At 47.4% G+C, this 16,225-nt stretch overlaps 1 protein-coding gene and 1 long non-coding RNA gene across 4 annotated transcripts; one reads left to right on the forward strand and one right to left on the reverse strand.

The window, feature by feature from the left end:
- Positions 1-3,836: 3,836 nt before the first annotated feature.
- LOC116283101 (uncharacterized) lies at positions 3,837-12,027 on the reverse strand. 3 transcript variants are annotated; one of them, XR_012079065.1, is made up of 3 exons: positions 11,864-12,027; positions 6,001-6,074; positions 3,837-5,748 (listed from the first exon to the last, which is right to left on the reverse strand). It is a non-coding gene; the product is annotated as an uncharacterized lncRNA (long non-coding RNA). The 3 variants fall into 3 exon arrangements; XR_012079066.1 differs by lacking the exon at positions 11,864-12,027 and adding an exon at positions 11,672-11,837; XR_012079064.1 differs by having other exon boundaries at positions 3,837-6,074.
- Positions 12,028-12,857: 830 nt separating this feature from the next.
- Positions 12,858-15,810, forward strand: JUN (Jun proto-oncogene, AP-1 transcription factor subunit). Its single transcript, XM_031684331.2, has one exon. It carries the CDS (start codon positions 14,051-14,053, stop codon positions 15,056-15,058), a length of 1,008 nt encoding a protein of 335 aa, XP_031540191.2. The 5' UTR covers positions 12,858-14,050; the 3' UTR covers positions 15,059-15,810.
- Positions 15,811-16,225: the final 415 nt, after the last annotated feature.

Below are 16,225 nucleotides of genomic sequence, written 5' to 3' on the forward strand. Positions count from 1 at the left end.
TCCTTCATAAAATATTTGCCTAATGCAATGAATTCCCATAAGCTATATCAGCAGATATTTCTAAATTACCTAGAATAGAAAGGAAATTAAAAGAAGTTTAATTCCCTGAACAGTATTTCAAGGAATTTAACACACTCCTCTTCATTTCAGAGTCTGTGCCAAAGGTATTTCTTTGCAGGACTCAGAAGCACTTGGTCTAAGCAGTACTTGGGTTCTTATAAGAAGAGGAAACAGTAGAAGAGCAGACTTAATATATTTTCTTCAAGAGAGTAATGGAAGTTTGAAGGCCTAGTGAATATTCCCACATGATCCAGATGCTTGATGTTCATGTTACACAGAGAAACAAAGTAAGAGGCCCGGGGCCCACTGGGGACACTTAGGTTTCCATCTTATCTTGGCCACTCAGTCAAGTGACAGTTGAGGGGTCTCACTGTCCCCACTGGCTAAAAGAAGGAATTCTGATTTCCATACCATTTTCCCTCAGTGTGAGACACACCCAATCAAGAATGACTATAACTGGCAAAAGCAGCTGTCCGTGTAAGTTAAGAGGCACCTGCCCACCAGAGGCACAGAGCCTTCCAGGTCTGAGAGTCTGTGATTCATGATTTAAGTTCCTTGGATTGCAGGTGGCCACACAAGTTGCAGTGATGTATATGAAGGACCATTAAACAGTCTATGAATTATGCTTAGAACGTTACACCACGGGCAACCTAAGCCAAGCTGGTGTAAATTCCTACCTGCCCTACTAGGCAGTGAGGACTCGGATTCATTAAATGTCCATGTTAATATCACTGTGCTCATTACAATTGTAGACATGGAGTTTGTATTTTTAAGAAATGCATAAGTGACTCTGTAATATATTGAACACAATTTAAACTATCCCTGGTAAATACTCTCTTTTCCTCACTATATTGTTAAATTTTTTAATTAAGAAAGCAATGAATGATGATTGTAGTACATTACAAATATTCGTAGTATATGGCACAAATACTCACTCCCTCCTTCCAAACCTCCACCAATATTGGACGTGGCCATGTGACTTGCTTCAGCTGATAGAATGTGGGCCAAAATGACAACACATCAGTTCTAAGCCTAGGTCTTAAAAAGCTTTCCATGTTGGGACCCCTCCTACACTGCTGGTGGGAATGCAGCTTGGTGCAGCCACTATGGAAAACAGTATGGAGATTCCTTAAAAAACTAAAAATAGACTTACCCTATGACCCAGCAATCCCACTCCTGGGCAATATCCGAAGAAAGCTCTAATTTGAAAAGACACGTGCACCCCATACCACATGTTCATACCACCACTGTTTACAACAGCCAAGACATAGAAACAACCTAAATGTCCATCAACTGATGCCTGGACAAAGAAGTAGTGGGGTGTGTGTGTGTGTGTGTGTATGTGTGTGTGTGTAATGGAATACTACTCAGCCACAAAGAAGTATAAAATAATGCCACCTGTAGCAACATGGATGGACCTGGAGATTATTATACTAAGCGAAGTAAGTGAGAAAGAGAGAGAAAAAAATACACATGATGATATCACTTATATGTGGAATCTTAAAAAGGTGACACAAATGAACTTATTTACAAAACAGAAATAGACTCACAGATACAGAAAACAAACTTATGGTTACCAGGGGGGAAGGGGGTGGGAAGGGATAAATTGGGAATTTGAGATTTGCAGATACTAATTACTATATATAAAATAGATAAAACAACAAGGTCCTACTGTATAGCACAGGGAACCATATTCAATATCTTGTAGTAACCTATAATGAAAAAGAATATGAAAACAAATTTATGTGTGTATACATATACCTCAAACATTATGCTGTAGCCCAGAAATTGACACAATATTGTGAACTGACTCCACGTCAATTAAAAATAAAACAAACAAACAAACAAACAAACAAACAAACAAAAAGCTTTCCATGTTTCCATTTGCCCCTACCTCTGCCATGAAAAGAACAGAGCCTGGTAGGTTCTGCCTCTCTAGGATGGGTTCTGGAATGAGGCACATGGAGCAGACCTGAATCTGACCCTCGGCCCTGTTTCTCCAGGCTGCACCTGAGCACACGTAACACAGCACTAACGTCAGCAGTTGTGGGAAAAGCCATCATCACCACTCAGAAAACTACAGGGGAGGCAGACGCAGTGGGGAGAAAAGAAGGGCAAGCCTCGGAGGGCCCTGCCGTCTCAGCTGACTGCAGACTCAGAAGCAGAAAATAAAACGTAGCATTGCATAGCACCCAGATGTGGTTTCTCTCACACACACACAAAAAGCTGACGAGTCCACCTATTGTGATAAGTAAAAATTGACAGAAATCATTCATGTATCAAAGTAAATAAAACCTCTCTAATCCCACCTCTAAGAAAGATAGCTGAGAATAATGTTTGACATAACTTTCTGTTTTCTCTGGGTTTTGCAAGGGTTAAATGAGAAAATGTATGCAAAAGGCACTTAGCACAGAACGGTCATACGACAGAAGCATTCATTAAACATTAGCTGTTTTTGTTAATATTCCCAAACAGATATACTCAGATATAAGGTTTTTTTAGTTTATGCAAAAATGAGAACAAGCTACAGACATTATTTTGCAGCATGTTTTCTTCACATAACACTGTATTGTGGGCTTTTTTCTCCAGGTCAACTCATTTATTTAAGGGCAATTAACTCATCTTTTAAGATGGCTACATGATATTCCATGGTTTGAATGTTCCGTAATGTATTTTACCTATTCCCATTTTATAGATACAGAAGCCGAGATTCAGAGAACTAAGAAGATGTTCGCCCAAACACTGGCAGCCTCTCCCTATCAGCCCTGTGACACACTCTCAGCCAATCACAGGTGAGCAGAAGTGACCTGTGGGCAAGGCTTTAAGAATTATCCCCTGGTGTCACCGCTCTCTCTTTTCCCTGTGACACACACCAGTGATATCTGGGACGATGTCCACTGCTTCACCCAGGGTCTCAGAGTAAAGAGCTACGCCCTAAATCAGGATGGAAATGTAACATGCACATGGATTAAACTGATGCTGTTTTAAGCTGCTGAAATTTGGGGGGTGGGGGTTGGTTTGTTGCCCCAATACAATTTAGAAAAAGTTAATACAGTGTTCCAAGACTTTCAAGTGTTTGGGTGTTCATTGTTACTGGTTTGGCCAAGCACCAACATACCAGTCAATCAAGATGTGGGTTGACAGAATAATGAGAAACAATTTCCTCCCTAACTTCATTTTTAAAAATTATCAGTAGCCCTCTCTGCTACTGCCAAATCACAAGGCAAAGGAAACAACAGCATCTCAGAAAAGAGAAGTCGAATGACGCAGTGTGGTAGATTGAGGACCATCTTTTGCACATGGAAAGCCTCTTAGGTAGGTCAGGATGATGAGAACATTGATCCAATTTCTCCAAGTTGCAAACGACATATGCACAAACACGTGACACGGCACTGAAGTCAGTAGTCCCAGGAAAAGCCGTCATAGTACTTGTATAAACTGCAGGGGAGGAAGGCACAGTGGAGAGGAAGCCGACTGAATGGGACCGTAGGAAAGCTAACTTTGGCTGCACCGCGTATCAGTTCTGGACCTCAGTTGGCTCAGAAGACTTCTAGGAGGATCTGACAGCACAGCAGGTACAGTCACAATTAAGAAGAATATACATTTACTCTGATTTTTTTTTTATTCCAAGTGTAATATATGTTTATTGCAGAAAGTTTTAAAACAGAGAAGCATAAGAAAGAAAACAGAAATTACCCATATATCATAACTGTTGACATCTGGATGGTTAATCAGCCACATTTCCTCCTAGGTAAATGCATGCACATATTCTAGTACAAGGACTTCTGTATGTATTTATTAAGCGTGTACATACATATATTACAAGTTCCTCCTCCCATGTGCATCTTCTTTATTCTTCCTTTCCAGCTTACCTTCTGGTCCCTCCAAACATGGCCCCATCTTCAAGCTCCATATTCAGGCCTTTGGACATGCACTCCCTCTTCCTAGAAGACTCCCTTTCCACTGTCTCCTCTTCTTCTGGCTACTTCTACTCATCCTTGAGGTCTCAGTTTATTCATCCCCTTAATAGAGGACAGTTCTCCGCCACCCTTGTCAGATGTCCCTTCCCTGTGTACCCAGAGCATCCTGTCCTTCTTTCTCATAGCTTTATCATACTCAACTAGTCTTGCCTTATTTCTGTTTTCCTTGTGAGACCCCAGCTCGTGGGCAGGTATGGTAGCTTTTCTTCACCAGTGTTTACCAGTGTCTGGCTCAGAGTAAACTCTCAAAAATTGTTGAATAAATGAACCACATTTAATATGTGCCACCTATATTTCTTCTGAAATCCCCAAAGAACCTGGCATTGCTCAAAAATATCTCCCAAAAGATTAAATATAGAAAAGGATGTAAGATACGGCAACATATCTCATAAAGTCTATAAATTAATTGGGAAGAAAACAAAAGGAAGCATTGGCGTGTCATTAAGTGCCATGCCTTTCACTTCTGCCTCCTCCACTAGTCTTCTTCAAATGAGAAAGGGCAGAACAAAATCCCTAACTTCAGTTTCACATTTATTCTCTCCTTGAGGGTACCCTGCAGCACCAGCTGGAATAAGAAGACACTGGCAGCTCTCTTGTTTATGCTGCAAAATCTCAGTGTTTCAACAGTGAAGTTGATTTTTCATTCAGGCAAAGTACAGCGCAAATAATCCCGGCCTGTGGGCAATCTTCCACGTGGTCATTCAGAGTCCAGGCTCCTTCCACCTGTGGTTCTGCCCTTCTCTGTGTCCCTGACATATAACCAGAAGATGAAGAGAGATGGTTTTATGAGCCAGGCTTTTAAGTGGCACATGTCACATTTACCCCCTTTGCACTGGCTAAAACTCAGCCACATGGTCAGAGGAGGCCAGGAAATGTAGTTGAGCGGCACGCACAGGAGGAAAAGAAAAGGAGTTTGGGGAACAAGTAGTTCTTCTGCCACAAATGGTAAGGAAGTATCGAGTCTTCAGTGATCCCAAGAACAGCTAATTTTGACTTATGGACAGTGAAAACACTTGTTTTGAGAGAATAAGGCCCTAACTAACTAACACTGGCCATGAGAAAATACCATCCCAGGTTTTCAAATGTTGAGAGAATAAAAACGGTCAGTGCCAGAATTGAGAAACAAACCCACTAATGTTGGTGACCACTCTGAAACAAATTCTAAAAGAGAATATTTTAAATGGCTCCTATGAACTTCAAAAATAAAGTGTAACTTGAATAGTACAAGTTACTATGGACTCACTACGAATTAACATCAACTAACCCAATACAGTGTCTGACAGAGAGCAGACAATATGTATTGAATGGATGAATTTCCTTCCTACTTTTAAGGCTACTATCCCATTGACAAATGAGTAACTTCAGAAAGTTCTTCCCTAAGTATAGCAGTGTTCTCCTCTTTAACTTCTAACCATTACCCTAGCTGTGATCTCAAAACCTACAGAATAAGTGAACTCTCCCATGTGACAGTTGCACAAGTATCTGGAGACGTCTATCCATGGTCTTATGGTCTTTTTTACCCCTTGGGTATATATTCCCAGTTCCTTCAATTCTTCTCCATGGGACATAGCTTCGGGTTCCTCACCATTTGGCTGACCTTCTCTGAGAGCTCTCAGATTGATCAAAATTACTTCCCACAGTTTCATGTCCACAATGTTCCCAATGAGATCCAACCAGCAGCAGTCAATAGAGTTGTCACTCCACAGCTCTGAAAACCACCAGAAGCATTTTAGTAGTGAAAATGCTGTCCAAAGGATTCCTGCATCGGGAGGACAAGACTTGGAAGATGGCTTCTAAGGACCCTTTTTACTTTATGATCTCATTAGTTTTGTGGCCGTTTTGAGTGTTAAAAAGAGGTCACCATAAGGGGGGAGGGGTGCTGTGTACAACAATTACACACATCTCCTTGACAAGAACCTAGTCCATACATGCTCTGCAGCAACACAATTCACTTACTCACTTGTATTTCAATTTTCTTTATCTCTGCTTGTTTACTCCACTTGTGATGTGCACACATATAGCCAAGCCGATGACCTTAAAAAAAAAAGAAAGAAAGAAAAAGAAAAAATTGGGCGGCAGTGGGGAAGACACTGGAATACTCCGAAATTGAAAACCAGTCTCAAGCAAATGAGAACTAACTTTGTGGAGAGTTGATTCAAGAGAGGGACTTCCACAGGGGCTCTGATGTATAAGAAAGATTCACTGACCACCCTGTAGGTGCCAAGCACCATGCTAGATGCTGTGGGTACAGTAAAGACCTAAAGATATGCCTACCCTGCCCTCTTGACGCTTGGCTTCTGGTAGGCAAGCAGATCTTAAAAAACCAAAACAAGTGAAAAACAATTGCTCTCTCTTCTCATAATGAATCTGTCCACAGAGTGTATACACTCACTGTTCATTTGGAAAAGGTCTGCAATTGCCCACCTTTGCCAGGGACCAGTGGGTAAGCTCAATTCAGGGGGAAACATGAGGAAATCTATCGTGGTCCCATGTCTGCCATGCCTTCCAATCTATCCTATACCAGCTCTCAGGGTGATCTTGCAATACCCATTCATCTGATTCCTGAGTCTAACTTTCAGCTGGTTCTGAACTCAAGAGGGAAAGAAAGAAGTATTATTGATCACCCTGCTAAAATCCCAACTGCCATAAAGAAAAAAACATAGGGACTTATGGAAAAGTAGAAGAGGAGAACTAAATTTAGACGGGGATGGGGTGGTACAAAAGCAAGCCTCTTTATGTGTCACTGAAACTAACATCCAAAAAAACAGAAATTGACCAAGGAAAAAGGAAGAGGTGGGAGGGCTCATATAAAGGTTTACAGACAACAAACAGTTCATTTCATTTGAGGAACTGAAGAAGTCCAGTGTGGGGGTCATTAGGACTGGTCCCGAAAAACTTGCAGCTCTCTGCCTTCCAGGCAAATAGGATTGCATGTCCTGGTCAACTTGTGTCTGGGTGGGGCCATGAGACTAGTTTTAGCTAATGCACTTTAAGAAGTGACATGTGACATTCTCTGGCAAAGGTACCTAATTTCCCGGCTAAAACCCTTCAGATCTCCCTTTCCCTCTCCCACGAGATCTGTAATATTCCCGAAAGTGGGGGCTACAACAGGCTGGGTCCCAGAGGAAGGCAAAGTAAGGAGAGTCCCTGCCAACCCTTGATGGACACTGAGCAGGAGCAAGACCCAAAACTTTTTTGTCTTAAGTCCCTGAGATCTGGAGTTGGTTTTTCACTGTAGCATAAGCTAGGCTCTCCCAACTGATACAGTCATAGCCAGCGTGGTTGCAGAGCAGTGAGGGGAAAAGTAGGAGCTGTTTCAGACTGGTGAGGTCGGAAAGCCCAGATCATGTGAGATCTTCTAGGCAAAGTAAAGGATTTGGGTTTTCTCCCAAGTCCAGTACGATGTGCTTAGGGAAGGTCCAGCAGGGGAATGACGTGTTCCAAGTTTTACGTATTGAAACAAGTTACTATTGCTATTTGACTATTAAAACACCCCCTTAAATTCCACTTAAGAAAAGGACATTTTTAAGAAATCCAACAGCAAGTATTTATTGAGTACCTTCTATCCTTCTTCATGCCAGGGACTGTATTAAACATCGGAAATATGGAAATGAATAAGACACAGTTCCTGGATTTGGAGTCAGGGTTGTAAGAAGACATTTACAAGAACACATGATGAACATTCTTAGCTTCAGGTATGTACCATGTGATGAGATCCAAAGATAATACCTGTTTGAGGGGAGGGTGGAAGATAGGGTAGCAGAAAGCTTCAGAAGGAGCAATTATTTGAGCAGGGTCTTGAAGGGTGAGTAGGAGTTTGCCAGGTTGTGTTTTGATTAAGGATGAAAGTAAATGGAAAGACAGGAAAATGTCAGAGGTATGGAAAATGTCTAGGGTAGCTGAGACTCATAAGAATGGGAGGAATGTGCAGTGTAGGGTGTGGTACATGGTATTACTATTTGCAAATACTTGCTGCCCCTCCCCACCGACAACAGGCTTGGCCACATGAACTGCTCTTAGCAGAAGCTTTAAGCACCACGTTCTTTTCTCTCTACTGTGACAATCAGCAACATTTCAGAAAAGGTCCCAGAATAAAGATGATATGTGTGAAGCACAGACACAACCAACTCATAATGGGCATGCAGCATGAATGAGAAATAATTCCACGGTTGTCATTTAATACCATTATTGGATTGCTACCCTAGTGTAACTTGCCCTATACAGGGGTGTGCATTTCCAGCTCTTGACTTCCAGGCACAGAGTAGGAATGTACTTTTCTGCACCTCTGAAGTTAGATGTGGTCATTCGACAAGTTTTTGACCAATACTAGGAAAACACAAATAGTGCCTGTCATTTCTGGGAAGAAGGTTTTAAAGCCCATAGGAATTCACCGTGCTTTCTTTTCCCCATTAAGGTGATTAGGATGCTTGTGGAAGCACACGTATTTCAAGATGAAATCTTGGGACTCTGTCTCTGAGTGAGTACATTGAGAAAAGCCCTTCTGACCTCAGAGATGCAGTAGGAACAAGAAACAAAGTATTTTTTGTTAAGCCATTGAGATATTAAGATCGTTATGATGGTAAACCTAGCATATCCTGACTGATACAAAAATCGGCACCTAAACAGGGGGTAATGTAATAACAATAACAATAAAAGTAAACATTTGTTTAGAGGGCAGTAACTAAGAACACTGTTACCAGAAGATTAAGGGATGGTGATCTATTTGGTGAATATATCACCCGTGATAATTTAGAAGGCATATCATGAACCTAATGAACTAAAGCAAGAGATTGTAGAACAAAATGTTCACAGCAAGTGTTGGTGGCTGTCAGATGCATTTAGAAACTTATCACAAAAAAGAGATGAAGTCAGAGAAGATCTGGCCAGTTTGCAAAGTGGGAATGAAGGAGAGTGGGACAATCTAGAAATTCAGAGATATGCAGGGTCAGAGGAGGTTACTTTTTCTCCATTTTATATAGTAAAATATAAAATTAAGAAAGGTTTTCAGCAAGAAAAGGCCAACTAAAGTCAGCCTTATGAAGTATGGCTCCAGTCAAAAGTATGGCCGCAAACCATTATTAAAACCTCTGGATAAATCAAGATGTTACCCAGCATATGCTTTGAAGAGGTATCCGGGAAAGGGGAGGAAAAGTATGACTCTCCCATCCAAGCCCAATAAGCCCAAAGCACTCTAAACCAAGTCGGGACAGAGAAGGAGAGAATATGCTATGAATGAAAGAGAGAGAGAGAGAATAGCAGGCAGGAGAGCAAGAAAGCAAAGAAATATGGAAAACCATAGAAGCATGTCTAGAAAGGAACTGGCTCTGGCTGTTGGCACTTGGACCACCTAGAATCAAACAGATCAAATAGATAAGAAGCCTGCATTCTGGGGAGAGCTGCACTGCCAAAAGAACATCAGCCTGGATTACAGGAGACTGCACTTGAGACTTAATATCACTCTGTTCCCCCACCCCACTCCAATTTTTAAAAGCTGATTTTAAAGCCTATTTCCCTATGCCTGCTTTAGATGAAGAGAAGGAAGACACTCAGATGGCAAAGCCAGGGATCACGGAAAACAATGACTAGGGCAGCTACACACAGGGAGCAGAATCAGCTCTAATCAGGGTGTGGGTCCTCAACACGTCTGCTCTGTGGATTAGTGTCCACTGTGGTCTCCCGTTCCTTCGCTTGCCAATCGGTGTGTCCATCACAGCTATCCTCCCTCTGTCCCGCTGTTATCTACTGAGGGTGTGCAGGGTAGACATCTTGCGTCTGGATGAAGAGTCACATCTGGAGCTGATATAGAGTCTACTATGTGTCACCTAGGACTTGGACAGTGAGCTTGATATCCTGTGACTAGATAGGTCTTTGGGGTCATCCCCCTGGAGGAGAGAGTGAGGGAATTCTGCCCATGGGAGGACAGTAAGCCAAACATTTGGTGAACAGAAAGGGAGACTGTTCAAGTTACTCGTGTCGTTCCCCCAAATATTCCTGGCTCTCTCCCTTCGAGACATTTGGCAGGGTTACAGAGATTTAAAGTTAGGCATGGCCACGTGACTTGCTCTGGCCAGTGATGTGTGAGGAGGAGGGCCGTGTGTCACTTCCAGGTGGATGCTTGGAGAGCCAGTGAATGATCTGCCGCCTTCTCTCCCTTCAGCCCCTTAGCCAAGACAATAATGAGACATGCATCAAGAGGAAGCCTTCAGCCCAAGTCCACAGTGAACAGAACTCCTCTGCAGACCCACAGTGGGGAGGTAGCATGAGCAAGAAATAAACTTCCCTGGAGTAAGCTGCTGAGATGGTAGGGTTGCTTGTTAGGGCAGCACAGTTCAGCCTTTCCTGACCAATACTAGAAGTGAGAGAGAGGGCTGCAGAGCAGGAGCTAGGCTGTAAAAGGCCCCTCCTCCCACGCAGAGGCATCTGAACCCTCTCCTGGTTGTAAGGGGAAGCCAAAGAAGGCTTCCAAGCATGGGCGTTAACATGAACAGATCTGTTATTTTTTGGATGAAAAATGCTATTTCTCAACATAAGGAGAAAATCAGCCTACTAAACCACATAAGGCAGAGAGGAACACACAGAACCCTTAGGCAAAATATATATATTTATATAAAGTCCTAAGTCTTGAAGTTTCTAAATACAGAAGCTCTGAAAAGAGGCTCTGAAAGAAGTTACAGAGGATTGGGTAAGACAATGTCTTCCATCCCACCATCTAAGCACCATTTCCTCTGCAGACAACCAATACTTTACAAGGAGGGCTCCCAGAGCAGAGAAGATATAAAAGGGGAATGTAACACACACCTGAAATCAATTTCCAGCTGCCTGTATGACTGAACAAGATACTTAACCTTGTTGGTCCTGGTGCCTTAAATATTAAATCCGGATGATAATAGATGCAGCCCAAGATAGGTGTGGGGAGAAAGAACTTATATAAATTGCTCAGGTGAATGTCTGGCTGATAATAGGTGTTTAATACATGACATTCATTTTTATTACTGTTATCATTAAAATTATCTAAAATACCAGCTCCCTGATTACAAAAGAAAATGATTTAGGGCAACAGTATAGAGGAGATCGTTCCCTCCTTGAGGAAACTGGTTCTTGTCATCGCTGTACCCCTACCCCCACCCCAGCTGACTGCCTGGCTCACAGTAGCCTGTCTTCCTCTGCTGCATGAGGGAATGAGAGGCAAGTGCCTGAAGTAAAGAAAAGTTGTCAAGATTTCCCTGACACCAGCTGCTGTTGGGCTGCTGAAGCTGAACTTTCAAAGCCACAAATACCTTAAACCTCTGGGCTATGAACCCAAGGCTAAATTCCCCCAAGTTCAGAAACTGCAAAGCCAGAATTAGAACCTAGGAACGTAAACTGCTGCAGGTCTAACCTCAAGCCCCACTCGTGGAGAAAACCCTGGAAGGAGCTGACTTCTGACCCTTTTCTCCCTCATCCTCCTGCCCTCACCGCTCCTCACAGAATAAGTACACCTGGTCCCTGCCAAGTCACACTCTTACATCCTGGCATCCATAGAGGTTCTGGGAAACTCCGAGTGAGGACAGGGAAGGGGGCTGTTGGAGACCACCTCCTAGCCCTGGAGGCGATGACGCTGCACTAACTCAGCCCAGCGAAGTGGGTCTCACCCGCTCCTCTTGCAGATTACGGAACTGGAGCTCGAAGAAGTTCTGTGATTTGCTCACTTCACGCCGTGGCAGCGCCAGCCACGACAGCCACGATTCCCGACTCTGGTATTCTTTCCCCCATCCACTTTTGTCCCTAAGGGGTGCGGGGCTGGGGGAGGATAAAATAACAACCACAGGAAAGGAACCACTTACATGTGTCTAGCGCTTCCTAGAGGCTACCGAAGATATGAGCCCACCACCCGAACGGGAGCGGACAAATTTTAAATCTTGGTTCTCCCCCTAACTCACTGCGAGACTTCTAGCAAGTGTCTTCTGCTCTCGGACTTGTTTTCCCCGGAAGCAAATCAGGGCGGGAGGAGTGGTGTGTGCGTGTGCATGTGTGTATGTGTACGTGTGATGTGTGGTGTGCCTCTGCATGTTGTGCGGGGGCGGGGAGTAGACGATCACCGGGGTTCCCCGAGTTTCAGATTCCCTAAACGCTTGTTTCCAACTGGACGCCTAGTTGCCCCTCTAATTCCATCCCCTGTAAGAAACCTCCTCTCCGAGACGAAGCTGTGAACCCCCGCACCCTTTCTCCCACGGTCGGAAGGGTGAAGTAGGGGTGCAGCGGGAACTTAGCTGAACACCCAGTTTCAAGCAATGCAAATCACTGGGCTTCCAGGGGCAGCCAGACAGCGGCGCGGACAGTCGCTCATGAACTTGACCTGAAGACAAACTTAAGAATGTTCTCAACGTGGGGGGCCGACTCTCGCGAACCGCCCCTCAACTGAAGTCGACTTTCACTCGCCCCCACCGGGGACTTCGCAGAGCCACCTTAAGGGCGGTGCTCCCGGCCCCCGGAAGTGCGGGGGGGGGCAAGGACCCGGGCGCTCAGCCCGCCCGCCCAGCGCCGCGGGGAAGTGCCCGCGGGAGACAGCCAGCCCCCCAAGCAGGGAAAGACCACCAGCCCCGCCCTCGGCCCCAGACAGCTCGCCAGCTTCCCGAGCCTTCTGGGTCACGGCAGCCCCTGCCTTCCCGGCCCGAGCCCTGGACTTAAGCCCGCCTCCTTCAGAGGCTGCGAGCGCCCATGTCCGCCCGGCTCGCGGCAGCCACCGTCACTAGACAGTCAAACCCCAAGACGTCAGCCCACAATGCACCGGGCGGGCCGGGAAAGACGCGCCGGGAAGGGAGGGGACGGGAGGAGAGGGGCGCGAGTCGCGCGGAGGGGGAAGGGGAGGAGGAGAAAGAAGGGCCCAACTGTAGGAGGGCAGCGGAGCATTACCTCATCCCGTGAGCCTCCGCGGGCCCAGAGAAGAATCTTCTAGGGTGGGGTCTCCATGGCGACGGGCGGGCCCGCCCCCCTGAGAGCGACGCGAGCCAATGGGAAGGCCTTGGGGTGACATCATGGGCTATTTTTAGGGGTTGACTGGTAGCAGATAAGTGTTGAGCTCGGGCTGGATAAGGGCTCAGAGTTGCACTGAGTGTGGCTGAAGCGGCGAGGCGGGAGTGGAGGTTCGCGGACTCAGGCAGGCAGACAGACACAGTCAGTCGGGATAGCAGTAGAGTCCGAGCTGCAGATACTATTTTCTTTTCCATTTTCGCTCCGACGGCCCGGAGCTAGCGCCTGTGGCTCCCGGGTTAGTGTTTCGGGGAGCTCCAGGAGAGCCCCTTCTCCAGCCGCCCCCAGGAGGAGAGCCCCGCTGCCGGGGCGCTGCTGACAGCTCGGAGAGCGGCCACCGTCCGCCCGCCCGGGGAAGCACGGAGAGCGGCTGCAGCGGCAAGAACTTTCCCGGCCCGGAGGACAGGGGACAAGTGGTCGCCGGGTCCCGGAGCGAACTTTTGCAAAGCTTTTTTCCTCCGCCCGAAGCTGCCGCGGCGGCGGTAAAGAAAAGGAGGCGGCGGCCGAGAGGAGAGAAAGAAGGAGACCTACGCGACGCTCCGCTTCGCTCGCACCGGTTGCTGAACTTGGGCGAGCGCGAGCCGCGGCTGCCGGGCGCCCCCTCCCCCTCGCAGCGGAGGAGGGGATAGTCGTTCGAGTAGGGGCGGCGGAGATCCGCCGCCGGCCGGCCACCAACGGGAAGCGAGTTCGTCTGCCGGCTGCGAGGGAGCTCTGCGCCCGAGAGCGCTCCGTGAGTGACCGCGATTTTTCAAAGGCGGGCGGCGCGCGCGAGCGGACAAGGAAGAGTGCGGGCGGCTCCTTAACCCTGCGGTCTCTGGAGCGAGCTGGTGAGGAGGGCGCAGTGGGGAGGCCAGCCGGCAGAGGCGCGCGCTCTTAGAGCGACTTTCCTTGCCCAAGGCCCCGGGAGGCGCGAGGGTCCCCCGTTTGCCAGCGCGCTGTTGCGACCCCGAAACTTCTGCGCGCAGCCCCAAGTAACCTCACGTGAAGTGACGGACTGTTCTATGACTGCAAAGATGGAAACGACCTTCTACGACGATGCCCTCAACGCCTCGTTCCTCCAGTCCGAGAGCGGCGCCTACGGCTACAGCAACCCCAAAATCCTGAAGCAGAGCATGACCCTGAACCTGGCAGACCCGGTGGGCAGCCTGAAGCCGCACCTGCGGGCCAAGAACTCCGACCTCCTCACCTCTCCCGACGTGGGGCTGCTCAAGCTGGCGTCGCCCGAGCTGGAGCGCCTGATCATCCAGTCCAGCAACGGGCACATAACCACCACGCCGACCCCCACCCAGTTCCTGTGCCCCAAGAACGTGACGGACGAGCAGGAGGGCTTCGCCGAGGGCTTCGTGCGCGCCCTGGCCGAACTGCACAGCCAGAACACGCTGCCCAGCGTCACGTCGGCGGCGCAGCCGGTCAGCGGGGCCGGCTTGGTGGCTCCGGCGGTGGCTTCGGTGGCGGGCGGCAGCGGCAGCGGCGGCTTCAGCGCCAGCCTACACAGCGAGCCGCCGGTCTACGCCAACCTCAGCAACTTCAACCCGGGCGCTCTGAGCAGCGGCGGCGGGGCGCCCTCCTACGGCGCGGCCGGCCTGGCCTTTCCCGCGCAGCCCCAGCAGCCGCCGCAGCAGCCGCCACAGCCGCCGCACCACCTGCCCCAGCAGATCCCCGTGCAGCACCCGCGTTTGCAGGCCCTGAAGGAAGAGCCGCAGACGGTGCCCGAGATGCCCGGGGAAACGCCGCCCCTGTCCCCCATCGACATGGAGTCCCAGGAGCGGATCAAGGCGGAGAGGAAGCGCATGAGGAACCGCATCGCCGCCTCCAAGTGCCGGAAAAGGAAGCTGGAGAGGATCGCCCGGCTGGAGGAAAAAGTGAAAACCTTGAAAGCGCAGAACTCGGAGCTGGCGTCCACGGCCAACATGCTCAGGGAACAGGTGGCCCAGCTTAAACAGAAAGTCATGAACCACGTTAACAGTGGGTGCCAACTCATGCTAACGCAGCAGTTGCAAACGTTTTGAAGCGAGACTGTCGGGGGCTGAGGGGCAACGGAGAAAAAATATTAACAACACGGAGAGACAGACTTGAGAACTTCACAAGCTGAGAAAGAGAAAAAGAAGTGTCCGAGGACTAAAGCCAAGGGTATCCAAGTTGGACTGGGTTGCGTCCTGACGGCGCCCCCAGCGTGCACGAGTGGGAAGGACTTGGCGCGCCCTCCGCTGGCGTGGAGCCAGGGAGCGGCCGCCCGCGGGCGGCCCCGCTTTGTGGACGGGCTGTCCCCGCGCAGACGGAACGTTAGACTTTTCTTTAACATTGACCAAGAACTGCATGGACCTAACATTCGATCTCATTCAGTATTAAAGGGGGGAGGGGGAGGGGGTTGCAAACTGCAATAGAGACTGTAGATTGCTTCTGTAGTACTCCTTAAGAACACAAAAGGGGGTGGGGGAGGGGAGGCGGGAGGGAGGTTTGTGCGAGCGAGGCCGAGCCTGCAGATGAACTCTTTCTGGCCTGCCTTCCATAACTGTGTATGTACATATATATATTTTTTAATTTGATGAAAGCTGATTACTGTCAATAAACAGCTTCATGCCTTTGTAAGTTATTTCATGTTTGTTTGTTTGGGTGTCCTGCCCAGTGTTGTTTGTAAATAAGAGATCTGGAGCACTCTGAGTTTACCATTTGTAATAAAGTATCTAATTTTTTTATGTTTTGTTTCTGAAAATTCCAGAAAGGATATTTAAGAAAATACAATAAAATATTGAAAAAGTTACCCCTCCCCCAACCTCTTTTCTGCATTATCTATGGATTACTTATCCTGGTGGAGTTGAGAGAGTTGAGTGTCAGTTAAAATCACCCAGTGCTTCTTACTGTCAAGCAGTAAAAACTCGTCTACTGGACTTGAGAAATAACTAGCTGAAGCTCTCATCAAGTTATACTATTCCCTCCCTCCCCAACAATCTATATAGAGTTGTTTACAAAGGCTAGTGTGGCATTTCAGGAGGCTGAGGGGAGGGAGGTTGTGGTGGAGAGGGACAGTACGTTGGGAAGTCAAACATTTTAAAGTTTGAATGATATCAAGTGGCATGTGCTGTGACCATTTATAATGTTAGTAGAAAACAATAGATGCTTATTCTCAAAACAGGAACGGTGGCAGATTTTTACAAAAGATGTATCCTTCAATTTGG

This window comes from Vicugna pacos, chromosome 13 (assembly GCF_048564905.1).
Source record: "Vicugna pacos chromosome 13, VicPac4, whole genome shotgun sequence".
In the NCBI taxonomy this organism is placed as follows: Eukaryota; Metazoa; Chordata; class Mammalia; order Artiodactyla; family Camelidae; genus Vicugna; species Vicugna pacos.

What these genes read in the sequence shown, in the direction of transcription:
- JUN (XM_031684331.2), top strand. Translation starts at nt 14,051, where the DNA reads ATGACTGCAAAGATGGAAACGACCTTCTACGACGATGCCCTCAACGCC.